Genomic DNA, 15195 nt, shown 5'->3' with positions numbered 1-15195 from the left:
AAGTGTTTACAGTGTAGTGACTGAGGTAGTGGGTAGAGGGGGTTGGGGTGCCTAACTGGAATGGTTGATCAGATTAACTGCTGGGGGAATAAACTTTAAAGACTGTATGAAGTTATTGTTTTAATAGCCCTGTAGTGCTTTGCAGAAGGGGGCTTTTGAAAAAGGCAGTTTGCAGGGTGGGTCGCGTCCATAATGATTTTTCCTGCCCACTGCTTTGTCCTGGGCACATGCAAGTCCGGCAGTGATGGGAGACTGCAGGCAATGACCTTTTCTGCTGACCTGATTGTACATTGTACACTGTCAGAGGATGTTACACCAAACCAGACCGTGACAGCTGATGTAAGGACGCTCTCGATGATGGCAGTGTAGAATTGCACCAGTGTGTTCAGAATATGGCAGTGTATTCAAAGTGATTAACCAAGGAGCTGAATACTGACAATAGGGGAAAGGAAACAGAAGGTCTCTGTGCCGGCCCTCATCGGGGAATCAGAGACACAGAGGGTCAGCAACTGCAAATTCATTTCAAAGGACATGTCTTGGGTCCAGCATGTAAGTGCAATAAGACCAGAAGACATAGGAGCAGAACTAGGCCATTCAGCCCATTGACTCTGCTCTGCCATTCTATCATGGCTGAACTCGGATCCCACTCAACCCCATACTCCTGCCTTCTCGCCATATGCTTTGCTGCCCTGGCCAGTCAGGAAATGATCAACTTCTGCCTTAAATATACCCACAGACTTGGCCTCCACTGTAGTCTGTGGCAAAGCATTCCACAGATTTACTACTCGCGGGCTAAAAAAATTCCTCCTTACCTCTGTTCTAAAGGGTCACCCCTCAATTTTGAGGCTGTGCCCTCTAGTTCTGGATACTCCCACCACAGGAAACATCCTCTCCACATCCACCCTATCTAATCCTTTCAATGTTTGGTAGGATTCAGTGAGATCCCCACGAATTCTTCTAAATTCCAGTGGGTACAGGCCCAAAGCTGCCAAACACTCCTCATATGTTAACCCCTTCTTCCCTGGAATCATCCTCGTGAACTTCCACTGGACCTTCTCCAATGACAACAAACCCTTTCTGAGATATAGGGACCAAAACCATTGACAATACTCAGTGCGGCCTAACTAGTGTCTTATAAACCATCAGCATTATCTCCTTGCTTTTATATTCTATTCCTCTTGAAATAAATACCAACATTGCATTTGCCTTCTTTACCACAGACTCGACTTGTAAATTAATCTTCTGGGAGCCTTGCACGAGGACTCCTAATTCCCTTTGCACCTCTGATGTTTGAACCTTCTCCCCATTTAGATAATAGTCTGCACTGTTGTTCCTTTTACTAAAATACATTATCGTACATTTCCCAACACTGTATTCCATGACATTTTTGCCCATTCTTCCAATATGTCTAAGTCCTGCTGCAATCGCGTTGCTTCCTCAGCACCACCTACCCCTCCACCTATCTTCATATCATCCGCAAACTTTCCCACGTAGTAATTCCGTTCTCTAAGTCATTTACAAACAATATGAAAGGCGGAGGTCCAAAAAAGCCATGGCAGTTCTACTGTCTTTGAAGTTTACGAAGATTCAGCATGACATCTGAAACTCTGACAAACTTCTGTAGATGTGAGGTGGGGAGTACACCGACTGGTTGCATCACAGCCTGGTATGGAAACACCGATGCCCTTGAATGGAAAATCCGGCAAAAAGTATTAGATACAGCCCAGTCCATCAAGGGTAAAGCTCTCCCCACCACTGAGCACATCTACATGGAGCACTGTCATGGGAAAGCAGCACCCATCATTAAGGCCCCCACTACCCAGGATATGCTCTTGTCTCACTGAATTGAATTGACGCCACTTTGTCAAGGAAAAATTTCCCTCTTTTCCTGATCTACCACCTGCTATGTTATGGGAAAATTCACTCTTAGCTTTAACAATAAGGGGCTGATTTCTGAACTATACTCTCAGCTGATGACTTTGGGAGTTCAAGATCTAAACAAAACTAAGAGTAGGTGGGAAGATGACCTCGGTATGGATCTGGCTGAGGAATATTGGGCAAAAGTATTGAATAGGGTTCATTTCTCATCATCATGTGCTAGACTGGGGCTCATACAATTTAAAGTTTTACACAGGGTACATTTAAGTAAAGCCAGACTTGCAGACATATACCCTGGGACAGATGCTGGCTGTGACAGGTGTTCCTTCTCTCCGACTGGTTTAGTACATGCATTTTGGTCTTGCCCTGGGCTTGATGACTATTGGGCACTGGTTTTTAAAATTATCAGTGAGGTTTTGGGGGTGACCCTGAGACCTTGCCCGCTTATAGCTGTATTTGGTGTGGCAGATGATGACTTGGGTTTAAATGCAAGCCAGTCGGATATCATTGCATTTACATTGCTATTGGTCCGTAGGAGAATTTTGCTGGTTTGGAAATCTGCCACTCCCCCAACTGCTGCTGCTTGGTTAGAAGATGTAATGTTTTTTTCTGAAATTAGAAAAGATTAAATTCACTTTGAGGGGTCTGTGAAAAAGTTCTTTTCGAAATGGGAACCTTTCTTATCATATTCTGGGAGTCTTAAGGAATTATCTACCAGTTGAAGGCATTTGATTGCACCTGGGAAGTTACCTCCCATTTAACATGCTTATAATTTACCTCACAGGGTGGTTGATGAATTGTAAATATGAGTGTATTTTGGATCATCTGACATGTTGCAGATGTGTGTGAGCCGTCGTCTTGAAGTAGTGTGGGGTTATGGCTGTGAAATGTCCGTACTTATATTTGTGAATTGTTGTGTTGGAAATATATTAGCTGCCATGATATGTTTGGGGAGGGTGGGTGGGGGGAGGTTTGTTTGGGGGTACGATATAAAAGCAAAATGGAGGAAAATGTAATCCATTATATATTCTGTAATGTGTCATTCCTTCAATAAAAATAAATTTTTTTGAATTGAATTGACTTTATTTCTTACATCCTTTACATGCATGAGGAGTAAAAATCTTTATGTTACGTCTGCCATCAGGAAGGAGGTACAGGAGCCCCAGGACTCACACCACCAGGTTCAGGACAGTTATTGCCCCTCAATTATTCGGCTTCTGAACCGGCGAGGATAAATCCATTCACCCCAAAACTAAACTTGTTCCACAACCCACGGACTCGTTTTCAAGGACTCAGCAACTCATATTCTCGATAGTTATTGCTTATTTATTTATTATTATTAGTTTCTCTTTTTGTACTTGCACAGTTTTTTTGTCCTTTGCACACTGAGTGTTCATCCTACCCTATCTACACCCTTCATAACTTGTGTACCTCTATCAAATCTCCTGTCATTCTTCTGCGCTCCAGAGAATAAAGCCTGAACCTATTCAAACTTTCCCTATAACTCTGGTCCTCAAGTCTCATCAACATCCTTGTAAGTTTTCCCTGCACTTTTTCACATCTTATTGATACCTTTCCTGTCGGTAGGTGATCAGAACTGCACACAATCCTCCAAATTTGGCCTCACCAATGTCCTATACAACTTCAACATAACATCCCAACTCCTGTGCTCAACACACTGAGTTGTGAAGGTTACTGTGCCAAAAGCTTTCTTTATAAGCCCGTCTACCTGTAACACTGTTGGAGAGCAATGTTTTCCTGATGCTTTCTTAGCTCTTGGTGTTGTCCTTCCCTCTGCAGTTTACGAAGTGGTTACTGTGACAGGAGATGTCCGGGGAGCCGGAACCGATGCCAATGTATTCGTCACTCTCTTCGGCGAGTTTGGAATTACACCAAAGGTACATCTGACCAGCAAGTAAGTGAGCTGCATTCACTGAATTCAAGGTGCTCGCAATGGTTACTCTGGGTTGCTTCAGCCAGTTACTTAGTGTTCTCCACCAAGGCAAACAGATTCCCTCATGGCAAAGTATTGTTAGTGAGTGAACGAAACTTACGCATTCTTTCAGAGGAAAGTTTGGGGAGGGGGATGTCAGCGGTAGGTTTTTTTACAGAGCGGTAAGTGTGTGGAATATCCTGCCAGGGATAGTGGTAGAGGAAGATACATTAGGGATGTCTAAGAGGCTCATAGATAGGCACATTGATGCTGTGTTTAGTATGGGCTCTTATTTGCCATTGGTAATAACTTCTGCTTGGAGAAAGATTAGGAGGAAAGCTGACAAAATTAAGCAGGATTTTGACATGCTTACAAGGGGTAAATCAAGAGAAGCTGTTTCCATGAGTGACTGGTTCAACAAGCAGGGGGAACAGATTAACAACAAGGAGGGCAGTGGCAGAGTGTAGGGATCAGTGGTTCACATCTATCAGTGCCCGTGAGCATGAAAAACAGACCAATACCAGTCTGTGTGGAGAGAGTGAGGAAATAGCCCTGAGATCACCGACCGTACAAAGAGCTGGCAGGAAATAAACAATTTCCTTCTTTGCTGCGACAATTCTATCACTTGAGATTGAAATAAAGGCCACTCTTGGTTTCCACTGGTCTACCGAGTGAGGTTACTAATATATTTTTGGGTGTAAATGGAAGGAAATGCTCTTGATGTCTGATGACATTATATTTAGAATAAAGCCAAATGAAATCAGATCAGATATTTTTATTACTATCTTAATCTTTTGTTCTTAATGCAATTGTGGTATGAATTTGAAGGTTTATTGGCCCACCGAAGCAGATGGCTAATTTGCTTCAGCTTGGCAGGGTGATGAAAAATGCCAGTGATAAGGATCACTCAACCAACCAATAAACACTGACTTAACCAAAATGAAATGAGGAAAATTCTGAGTTACTCCCTGTTTCTCAACTTCCTAATTTCTTCTACAACAGTGCAGATATGAAAAGTAACTGGGCAAAGATAACTCCTGGATATATTGTACAGGGACCAAGGTGGTAGAATGATACTACATTCAGAATGCAAAAATAGTATCTAATGACGGTAACAGTGTAACAGTATCCTAATCCTTAAGATGTTGCAATACTTATGATCATGATACTTTATAATGGTGTGATAAAGTTGATTATGAGAATATAATGTACAGTGTTAAACTTGTACTTTGTCTACCCGAATGTAACTATACAATGATAATGGCATATTGAATGTATTTTGACAGTTTATTTGACAATGATTTCTCTTTGTCCATTTCTCCAGCACAGAGAAGAGGTATACACACAGATATATAATGTTCAAGGGGAGAGATACTGGGTTGGAGTGATTGAATGTGTTTGTGTTGGCTTGAAGGAAAATACATGAAATTCTAGACCTGTTTTGCTATGTTTTGTCTTTTGAGGTGAAATGAGAAACAGTTTATTGCTGCAGACTTTATCTCCCTCCATCTCCCCCCCCCCCCACACACACACACAGGAACATACAGTAGTGCAAAAGCCTTAGACACTTGTAAAAAAAAATCTGTAAAGCAAAGGTGCTTTCAAAAATAATGAAATGAAGTTTCTAAATATCAAAAAATTACTATAAAGAGCAGTAAACAGTAAAAAAATAAATCAAATCAATATTTGGTGTGACCATCCTTTGCCTTTACAACTGCATCAATTCTCTTAGGTACACTGTCGTGTGCTTTTATAAGAAAATCAGCTGGTAGATTGTTCCAAGCATCTTGGAGAACTTGCCATAGTTCTTCTGTAGACTTTAGCTGTCTCATTTGCTTCTCTCTCTTCAGGCAATCGATAATGTTAGGATCAGGGCTCTGAGGAGTCCATACCATGTGAAACCGTTAAAAAAAATCTAGGGAGCCTAAGACTTTTGCACAGTACTGAACACACACACACACACACACACACGAGCATATATAATGCCTACTTCGGTTAATTGTGCAAGTTCTGTTCACATTACTCTGTATGCACATTTGTGTATACAAAATTGTATCTATATCAGTTTCCATGTGTATATCTACAATTGCATTTATCCTCATCAAAATTCAAAGTAAACTTATTATCAAAGTATGTATGTCACCATATACAATACTGAGATTCATTTTCCTTGCTGATATACAATAGAAACAATGAAAAACTACACACAAGGACTAACAATCAATGTGCATCAATCAGCATTATCACCTCCACAAAAAACTCATTCATAAGATCTGACCTCCCCCACATAAAGCCATGATACTATCCCAATCAAATCCATGCTTTCCCAAATGAGAGTAAATCTTATCTGTAAGAATTTCCTCCAGTAACTTCCATTCCAGTGATGTGAAACTCACCACACAATAATTTACTGGATTATCCCAATTGCTTAAATGGGCAAATAATAATGGCCAATTTTTAGTCGTCTGGGTCCTCACTTCTAGCCAAGGAGAGCACAAAAATCTGTCATGGGCACAACAGTCTCCTCCCTTTCATCTCTCAGTAACTTGGGATAGATTTCATCTGGCCCTGGGGATTTATCATAGAACATCAAACATAGGACAGTACAACCCAGTTCAGGCTCTTCGGCCCTTCAAGGTTTATGCTTGTTCTTAATGTTCTATAAGAAACCCAACATATCTGCCTTCTTGTTATCAGTATACCCTCGCTTATCAGCACACCCCTCACTGTTCCCAACCTGGCCTCTACGGACCCCTTGGTTAATGGTAAGGGTCCATGATATAAAAAAGGTTGGGAACCACTGTTCTGGGGAATTCTTATTTGATGCATATGATGTATTTTACATTGTTAGATGCACACACTTGTCTTTACATCAAAGTTCCAAGTATAACTCAGTGGTATGAACTGGCCATGAAGTTGGCAGTAGAGACCATAAGGTCATGAGACATAGGAGTGGATTTAGCTCAGTTGGCCCATTGAGTCTGCTCCACCCTGCCGTTCCATTGTAGCTGACTTATTATCCCCCTCAACCCCATTCCATTGTAGCTGACTTATTATCCCTCTCAACCCCATTCCATTGTAGCTGACTTATTATCCCTCTCAACCCCATTCCATTCCAGCTGACTTATTATCCCTCTGAACCCCATTCCATTCCAGCTGACTTATTATCCCTCTGAACCCCATTCCATTCCAGCTGACTTATTATCCCCCTCAACCCCATTCCACTACCTACTCAATGTAACGTTTCACACCATTGCTATCAAGAACCTAACAACCTCCACTTTACATATACCCAGAGACCTGGCCTCCACAGCTATTGTGACAATGAATTCCACAATTCATCGCCCTCTGGCTAAAGAAGTTCCTCCTCGTGTCTGTTTTAAATGGAATGCCCCTCTATTCTGAGACTGTGCCCTCCGGTTCCAAACTCCCCCACCACAGGAAACATATATCCACTCTATAGACCTTTCAATATTCAATAGGTTTCAATGGGAAACAACCCCCTCATTTTTCTAAACTCCAAGAAGTCAAGCCCAGAGCTATCAAATGCTCCTCATAATTTAACCCTTTCATTTTCCGGATCGTTCTTGTGAACCTCCTCTGGACCCTCTCCAATGCCAGTACATCCTTTCTCAGATAAGGGGCCCAAAGCAGTTCACAGTACTCCAAGTACAGTCTGACCAGTGCCTTATAAAGCCTCAGCATTACACCCTTGCTCTTGCACTCTCGTCCTCTCAAATGAATGCTAACATTGCATTTGCCTTCCTCACCACTTACTCAACCTTGAAGTTAGACTTTAGGGAATCCTCCACGTGGACTCCCAAGTCTCTTTGCACCTTGAAATTTTGAAATTCCTCTCTGTTCAGAAAGTAGTCTATGCCTTTATTCCTTCTACCAAATGAACCTTCAGGGGATGCTGCACAAGGGGCAGGGCAGCAGGGATGGTAGTCTGAGTCGCACGATGATCCAGGTTTCTATTTGGGCCAGGATCTTGGCATGAGAGAATTTCCTCCTCCTTGCGAACTAGTGTAAGCATTTCAGTGTGTTTCCGAGGAAATCACAACTTCCACCTGTTATCAAAGTCACTGAGAGGCAGGGTAGATGCTCTCCAAGCCCTGAGGGAGTCTGAGGCTCTGTCATTTTAGGCTGCCCTCCCACAGCAGCAGGAGAAAGGTAGGAGATGTGGTTGTGAGGGATGGTAAAGCAGCTGTGATGGAATAGTGCAGTAGACTCGATAGGCTGAATAATCTAATTCTACTCCTGTGTCTTTTGGTAATATCTCGTGATAAAGGCCCGTTCCTCAACACTCATCACATATTACAGCTCGTTCCACTGAATTTCGAGCAATGTCCAGCTCCCACCCCAATAATGGACACACCTCCCAACTCTGATATTCTGCCCACAGGGCCACGGAGCAGACATTGAGGGGTGGCACGATAGCACAGCGGTTGGCTAATGCCAGCGACACGGGTTCAATTCCCACCGATGTCTCCAAGGAGTTTGTCCGTAACCACGTCAGTTTCCTCTGGGTGCCTCGGTTTCTTCCTCACTCCAGAGATGTGAATTGGACATATGCGTGTAATTGCGCATCACGGGCACTGAGCTGCAAGGTCCTTTCACTGTGCTGTATCTCCAGAAATCTTAACACTGTTTAAATGATGCAAGGATTTAAGCTATTCAACACTAAGCTCTTTGGAAGGTTCTGCCAATCATTCAGTATCATTAGGACCACAACATTTTCTGAGTCAAAAGCAGTCTCCCCTTCCAAATTTACAACTTGTCTGTTTCTCCCAACTTCAGTATAATATCAATTTAATCCTTCTTTTGAAATTATTCCAAACCTATTGTATTTTTTCCATACTCCATCTGTGACCAGGGTCCTATATAGCTGCAACATTATCTCTCGGCTCTTAAACTCAATCCCACGGTTGATGAAGGCCAATGCACCGTATGCCTTCTTAACCACAGAGTCAACCTGCGTAGCAGCTTTGAGTGTCCTATGAACTCGGACCACAAGATCCCTCTGATCCTCCACACTGCTAAGAGTCTTGCCATTAATGCTATATTCTGCCATCATATTTGACCTACCAAAATGAACCACCTCACATTTATCTGGGTTGAACTCCATCTGCCACTTCTCAGCCCAGTTTTGCATCCTATCAATGTCCCGCTGTAACCTCTGACAGTCCTCCACACTATCCACAACACCCCCAACCTTTGTGTCATCAGCAAATTTACTAACCCATCCCTCCACTTCCTCATCCAGGTCATTTATATATATCACGAAGAGTAGGGATTCCAGAACAGATCCCTGAGGCAGACCACTGGTGATCAACCTCCATGCAGAATATGACCCATCTACGACTACTCTTAGCCTTCTGTGGGCAAACCAGTTCTAGATCCACAAAGCAATGTCCCCTTGGATCCCATGGCTCCTTACGTTCTCAATAAGCCTTGCATGGGGTACCTTATCAAATGCCTTGCTGAAATCCATATAGACTACATCTACTGCTCTACCTTCATCAATGTGTTTCGTCACATCCTCAAAAAAAATCAATCAGGCTCGTAAGGCACGATCTGCCTTTGACAAAGCCATGCTGACTATTCCTAATCATATTATGCCTCTCTAAATGTTCATAAATCTGGTCTATAATTTCTTGGGTTATCTCTACTCCCTTTCTTGAATAAGGGAACAACATCTGCAACCCTCCAATCCTCCGGAACCTCTCCTGTCCTCACTGATGATGCAAAGATCATCGCCAGAGGCTCAGCAATCTCTTCCCTCGCCTCCCACAGTAGCCTGAGGTACATCCCATCTGGTCCCGGTGACTTCTCCAACTTGATGCTTTCCAAAAGCTCCAGCACTTCCTCTTCCTTAATATCTACATGCTCAAGCTTTTCAGTCTGCTGCAAGTCATCCCTACAATCGCCAAGATCCTTTTCCATAGTGAATACTGAAGTAAAGTATTCATTAAGTACCTCTGCTATCTCCTCTGGTTCCATACACACTTCACACTTGTTTGGTCCTATTCCCTCACATCTTTTCCTCTTCTCTCACGTCTTATCCTCTTGCGCTTCACATACTTGTAGAATGCCTTGCGGTTTTCCTTAATCCTGTCCACCAAGGCCTTCTCATGGCCTCTTCTGGCTCTCCTGATTTCATTCTTCAGCTCCTTCCTGCTTGCCTTATAATCTTCTAGTCTCTATGATTACCTAGTTTTTTGAACCTTTCATAAGCTCTTCTTTTCTTCTTGACTAGATTTACAACAGTCTTTGTACACCACGGTTCCTGTACTCTACCGTCCTTTCCTTGTCCCATTGGAATGTATCTACCCAGAACCCCACGCAAATATCCCCTGAACGTGCCACATTTCTTCCGTCTGTTTCCAATTTATGCTTCCAAGTTCCTGCTTGATAGCCTCATATTTCCCCTTACTCCAATTAAACATTTCCCTAACTTGTCTATTCCTCTCCCTCTCCAATGCTATTGTAAAGGAGATAGAATTATGATCACTATCTCCAAAATGCTCTCTCACTGAGAGACTTGACTGCTGACCAGGTTCATTTCCCAATAACAGATCAAGTACAGCTTCTCCTCTTGTAGGCTTATCTGCATATTCTGTCAGGAAACCTTCTTGAACATACCTAACAAACTCCACCCCATCTAAATCCCTCACTCTAGGGAGATGCCAATCAATATTTGGGAAATTAAAATCTCTCACCACAACAACCCTGTTATTATTACTCCTTTCCAGAATCTGTCTCCCTATCTTCTCCTCAATGTCTCTGTTACTATTGGGCGGTCTATAAACAACACCCAGTAAAGTTATTGACCCCTTCCTGTTTCTAACTTCCACCCACAGAGACTCAGTAGACAATCCCTCCATGTCTTTCTCCTTTTCTGCAGTCATAACACTATCCCTGATCAACAGTGCCACACTCCCACCTCTTTTGCCTCCCTCCCTGTCCTTTCTGAAACATCTAAAGCCTGGCACTTGAAGTAGCCATTCCTGCCCCTGAGCCATCCAAGTCTCTGTAATGGCCACATCATCATAGATTCAAGTGCTGATCCACGCTCTAAGCTCATCGGCTAAATTCATAATACTCCTCGCATTAAAATAGACACATCTCAAACCATTGGTCTGAGCACGTCCCTTCTCTATCACCTGCCTATCCTCCCTCTCGTACTGTCTACAAGCTTTCTCTATTTGTGAGCCAACCTCCTCTTCCCCAGTCTCTTCAGTTCAGTTCTCACCCCCCAGCAATCCTAGTTTAAACTCTCCCCAATACCCTTAGCAAACCTCCCCGCCAGGATATTGGTCCCCCTGTGATTCAAGTGCAACCCGTCCTTTTTGTACGGGTCACACCTACCCCAAAAGATGTCCCAATGATCCAGAAATCTGAATCCCTGCCCCCTGCTCCAATCCCTCAGCCACGCATTTATCCTCCACCTCAATCTATTCCTGTACTCACTGTCATGTGGCACAGGCAGTAATCCTGAGATTACTACCTTTGAGGTCCTGCTTCTCAACTTCCTTCCCAACTCCCTGTAGTCTTTTTTCAGGACCTCCCTTTTCCTACCTATGTCATTGGTACCAATATATACCACGACCTCTGGCTGTTCTCCTTCCTACTTCAAGATATCGTGGACACGATCAGAAACATCCCGGACCCTGACATCTGGGAGACAAACTACCATCCGCGTTTCTTTCCTGTGTCCACAGAATTGCCTGTCTGACCCCCTAACTATAGAGTTCCCTATCACTGCTGCCATCCTCTTCCTTTCCCTACCCTTCTGAGCCACAGGTGTAGACTCTGTGCCAGAGGTGTGGCCACCGTTGCTTCCCCCAGGTTAGCCGTCTCCCCCAACAGTACTCAAACAGGAGTACTTATTGTTAAGGGGGACAGCCACAGGGGTACTCTCTAGCATCTGACTCTTGCCCTTCCTGCTCCCACATCTGTCTCCCGAGGCCCAGGTATGACTACCTGCCTATAACTCCTTTCTATCACCTCCTCACTCTCCTTGACCAGAGGAAGGTCATTAAGCTGCATCTCCAGTTCCCTGATGCGGTCCCTAAGGAGCTGCAGCTCGACACACCTGGTGCAGATGTGGTCGTCCAGGAGACTGGGAGTCTCCAGGACCTCCCACATCTGGCACCAATCACAGAAAACCGGTCTCACACACATACTTCCTGTCTGTATTCTAAACTGATAACTTACCTCGCCTCGACCTGTTATCACTGGAGCCTCGTTGATCCAAAGCCTTCCTACTCTTGTCTCCCTCTACTCTGATGCCTTGTCTGTAAAGCTGTCTTCTTTTTAGACTGTTCCCGCTGTTTTCACTGGCCAACCTCCACATGCTTGTGCAGTTGTGCCCCATTCAATCTGCTGAAGAAATAACAGAGATGAGGAGCAATTTCTTTCGCGGTGAGTGGTGATCTGTGGAATTCTTCACCACAGGCAGCTGTGGAGGCCAAGTCTTTATGTGTATTTAAAAACAGAGTTTGATAGATTCTTGTTTGGTCAGGGCATGAAGGGATACAGGAGACAGCAGGAGATTGGGGCTGAGAGGAAAATTTGGATCAGCCATGATGAAATAGAGCAGACTAAGCAGGCCAAATGGCCTAATTCTGCTCCTATATCTCATGGTCTTTTGAGTGTCATAGAGCATACGTGCAGCATTCAACATAAAATGGTTCAGCACTGTGCAGTCTTCCAAGCCCATGATGTCTTGCCAATCTTTAACCTACTCTAAACTCAATCTACCCCTCCCTTCCACATAGCCCTCCATTGTTCAATCATCCATGTTCCTGTTCAAGAATCTCTTAAATGTCCCTTATGTATCTCCCTCTACCACCACACCTGGTAGCACGTTCCACACACCTACCACTCTCAGTATATCAAAACTTACTTCTGACATCTCTCCCCAGCCCCCCGCAACACTTTCCTCCAATCACCTTAAAATTGTGCGCCCTGGCAATAGACATTTCCAAAAGAATTGCTTGTTGTCCACTCTGTCTGTGCCTCCTGTACACCTCTGTCGCTGGCCAGTAGTGTACTGGCCCTGCGTTTGAATCCAGCCGGGTCCCAAACTGGGTGGCAGCTGATATGCAGGGAAGCGAGGCCTGGCAATCAACTTACTTATCTTGCCCCGAAATCCCTACAGAAAACTACACTATCCATAGGGTCGCCATGAATCAATGACAGCTTGACAGAACTCAACAACAACACCTCAGTCGAAGTGACTCACCCTCCCTCGCTCCGGAGACTAAAGCCCTAGCTTGCCTCACCTGTCTTCCATACAACATGCTCTCTCTGCACCTCTCTAGAGCTTTCTGTGAGAGCTGGGAGATGTTCAGATCTAATTATGCAGTTGTCGTGGTTTCCACTTGATCAGAACCGTTCTTCAACACCGGATATTGAATTTAAGTTCGACAAACCATAGCAAAAAGGATAGAATATCATGTATCTTCAGCTGTAACTGGATCGTTAACTCAATGTTAAGGTTGGCTATTTGAGAAATAAGCAACATATGAGATTCTGCACCTTCTTATCATGAGCTGTTACAGAACCACTGGCCTTTTCATCTAGTATGAACCATCCGTCTTTTATATTCCAGATCTACGAATTACAGTTGTAATCCTTCTTCCTCTTAAGCCTGTCACACCTGCTGGGGCATCGACTGGGCCAGTGTTTCAGTCGTTAATGGTGTAACTCATTGAAGATCCTTGGTTGATCTCTAGGTTGGGGTCTTTGGAGCTTCTGTTGGTGTTTCTGTGGCACTGGGTCTAACTCCTTCTTTCACAGCTGGACTTGGGACCGGACGTCCATGGTGGAGTTAGAATTGTAACCGTATGTGCTTATTATCATCACAAGTTCAAGTAAATTTATTATCAAAGTGTGTATAATACAACCACGAGATTCATTTTCTAACAGGCACTTACAGGAAAATGAAGAAACACAATGGAAAACTATACAGAACAAAGACTGACAAACATCCAATGTACAAAAAAAGACAAAAGTGCAAATAATAAATTTATAAATAGTAAATAAATAAAACTGAGAACATAAGTTGTAGAGTCTTTGAAAGTGAGTCCTTGAAAGGTTGTAGAATTGGTTGTGTTGTGGTTATTGAAATTATCCATACTGGTTCAGGAGCCTGATGGTTGAGGGGTAATAACTGTTCCTGAACCTGGTGGTGTGGGCCCTGAGGTCCTGTCCCTCCTGCCCACTGGTACTAGTGAGAAGAGAGCATGTTCTGAATGATATGTCCTTATGATTGATGCTGCTTCCTTGTGACAGCACTCCTTGTAAATCTGCTCAATAATCTGGAGGGCTTCGCTTGTGATGGACTGGGTTGTATTCACCCGTTCTTGTAGGCTTTTCTGTACAAGTCCATTGGTGTTTCCATAACAAGCCATAATGCCGCCAGTCAGGATACTCTCCATGGTGCATCTATAGAAGTTTTGGGTGTCATGTTGAAACTAAACGAACTTTTAATAAGTAGAAGCACTGTCAAGCTTTCTTTGTAATGGCACATACACACATTCCCAGGATGGATCCTCTGATATAGTACTGCCAAGGAATTTAAAGTTACTCCAGTGTCAGATTTAAGTTTGCTGATGACACCATTGCAGCTTGAGAGGGAGAAGCATAAGTCATGCGTATCACTATCGCAATTGAATACAAGGGCATGAGAAGGGAGCTTGCAGAAGTGGATTGGAGGAGGATACTGGCGGGGTTGATGGCAGAGCACAGCTGGCTGAAGTTTCTGAGAATAGTTCACAAGGCACAGGATAGATATATCTCACAGAGGAACAAGTTCTCAGATGGCAGGGGTAGGCAACAATAGCTGACAAGGGAAGTTAAGGACTGCATAAAAGCCAAGGAAAGGACGTATAAGGTAGCAAAAGTGACTGGGAAGTTGGATGATCAGGAAGTTTTGAAAATCTAACAAAAGGCAACTAAAAAAGCTATAAGAAAGGAAAGATGAAATACGAAGGCAGACTAGCCAATAATCTAAAGCAGGATACCAAATGTTTTTCAGTTATATGAAAAGTAAAAAGGAGGTGAGAGTTGATATTGGATCACCAGAAAGTGATGCTAGTGAGGTAGTAATGGGGGATGAAGAAATGACAGATGAACTTAATGGGTACTTTGCATCAGTCTTCACTGTGGAAGATACCAGCAGTGTGCCAGAGGTCTGTGAGTGTCATGGAGCAGGAGTGAGTGCCATTGTTATTACAAAGGAAAAAGTGCTAGACACACTCAAAGGTCTTAAGGTGGTTAAGTCACCTGATCCAGATGGACTACATCCCAGAGTCCTGGGAGAGGTTGCTGAAGAGATTGGTCATGATCTTTTAAGAATCATTTGATTCTGGTAT

At 43.5% G+C, this 15195-nt stretch overlaps 1 protein-coding gene across 1 annotated transcript in view; it reads left to right on the top strand.

Annotated features, from left to right (window-relative positions):
• The window catches only part of LOC140194870 (lipoxygenase homology domain-containing protein 1-like), a 351891-nt gene that overhangs the window by 104935 nt on the left and 231761 nt on the right, over positions 1-15195 (top strand). Inside the window, exon 8 of the mRNA XM_072252157.1 lies at positions 3679-3793. Within this exon, the coding sequence (XP_072108258.1) occupies positions 3679-3793 (115 nt within the window). The remainder of the gene's footprint in view (positions 1-3678; positions 3794-15195) is intronic.

Source organism: Mobula birostris, chromosome 3 (assembly GCF_030028105.1).
Source record: "Mobula birostris isolate sMobBir1 chromosome 3, sMobBir1.hap1, whole genome shotgun sequence".
Taxonomy (NCBI): domain Eukaryota; kingdom Metazoa; phylum Chordata; class Chondrichthyes; order Myliobatiformes; family Myliobatidae; genus Mobula; species Mobula birostris.
This window is presented reverse-complemented; position numbering and strand designations above follow the sequence as displayed.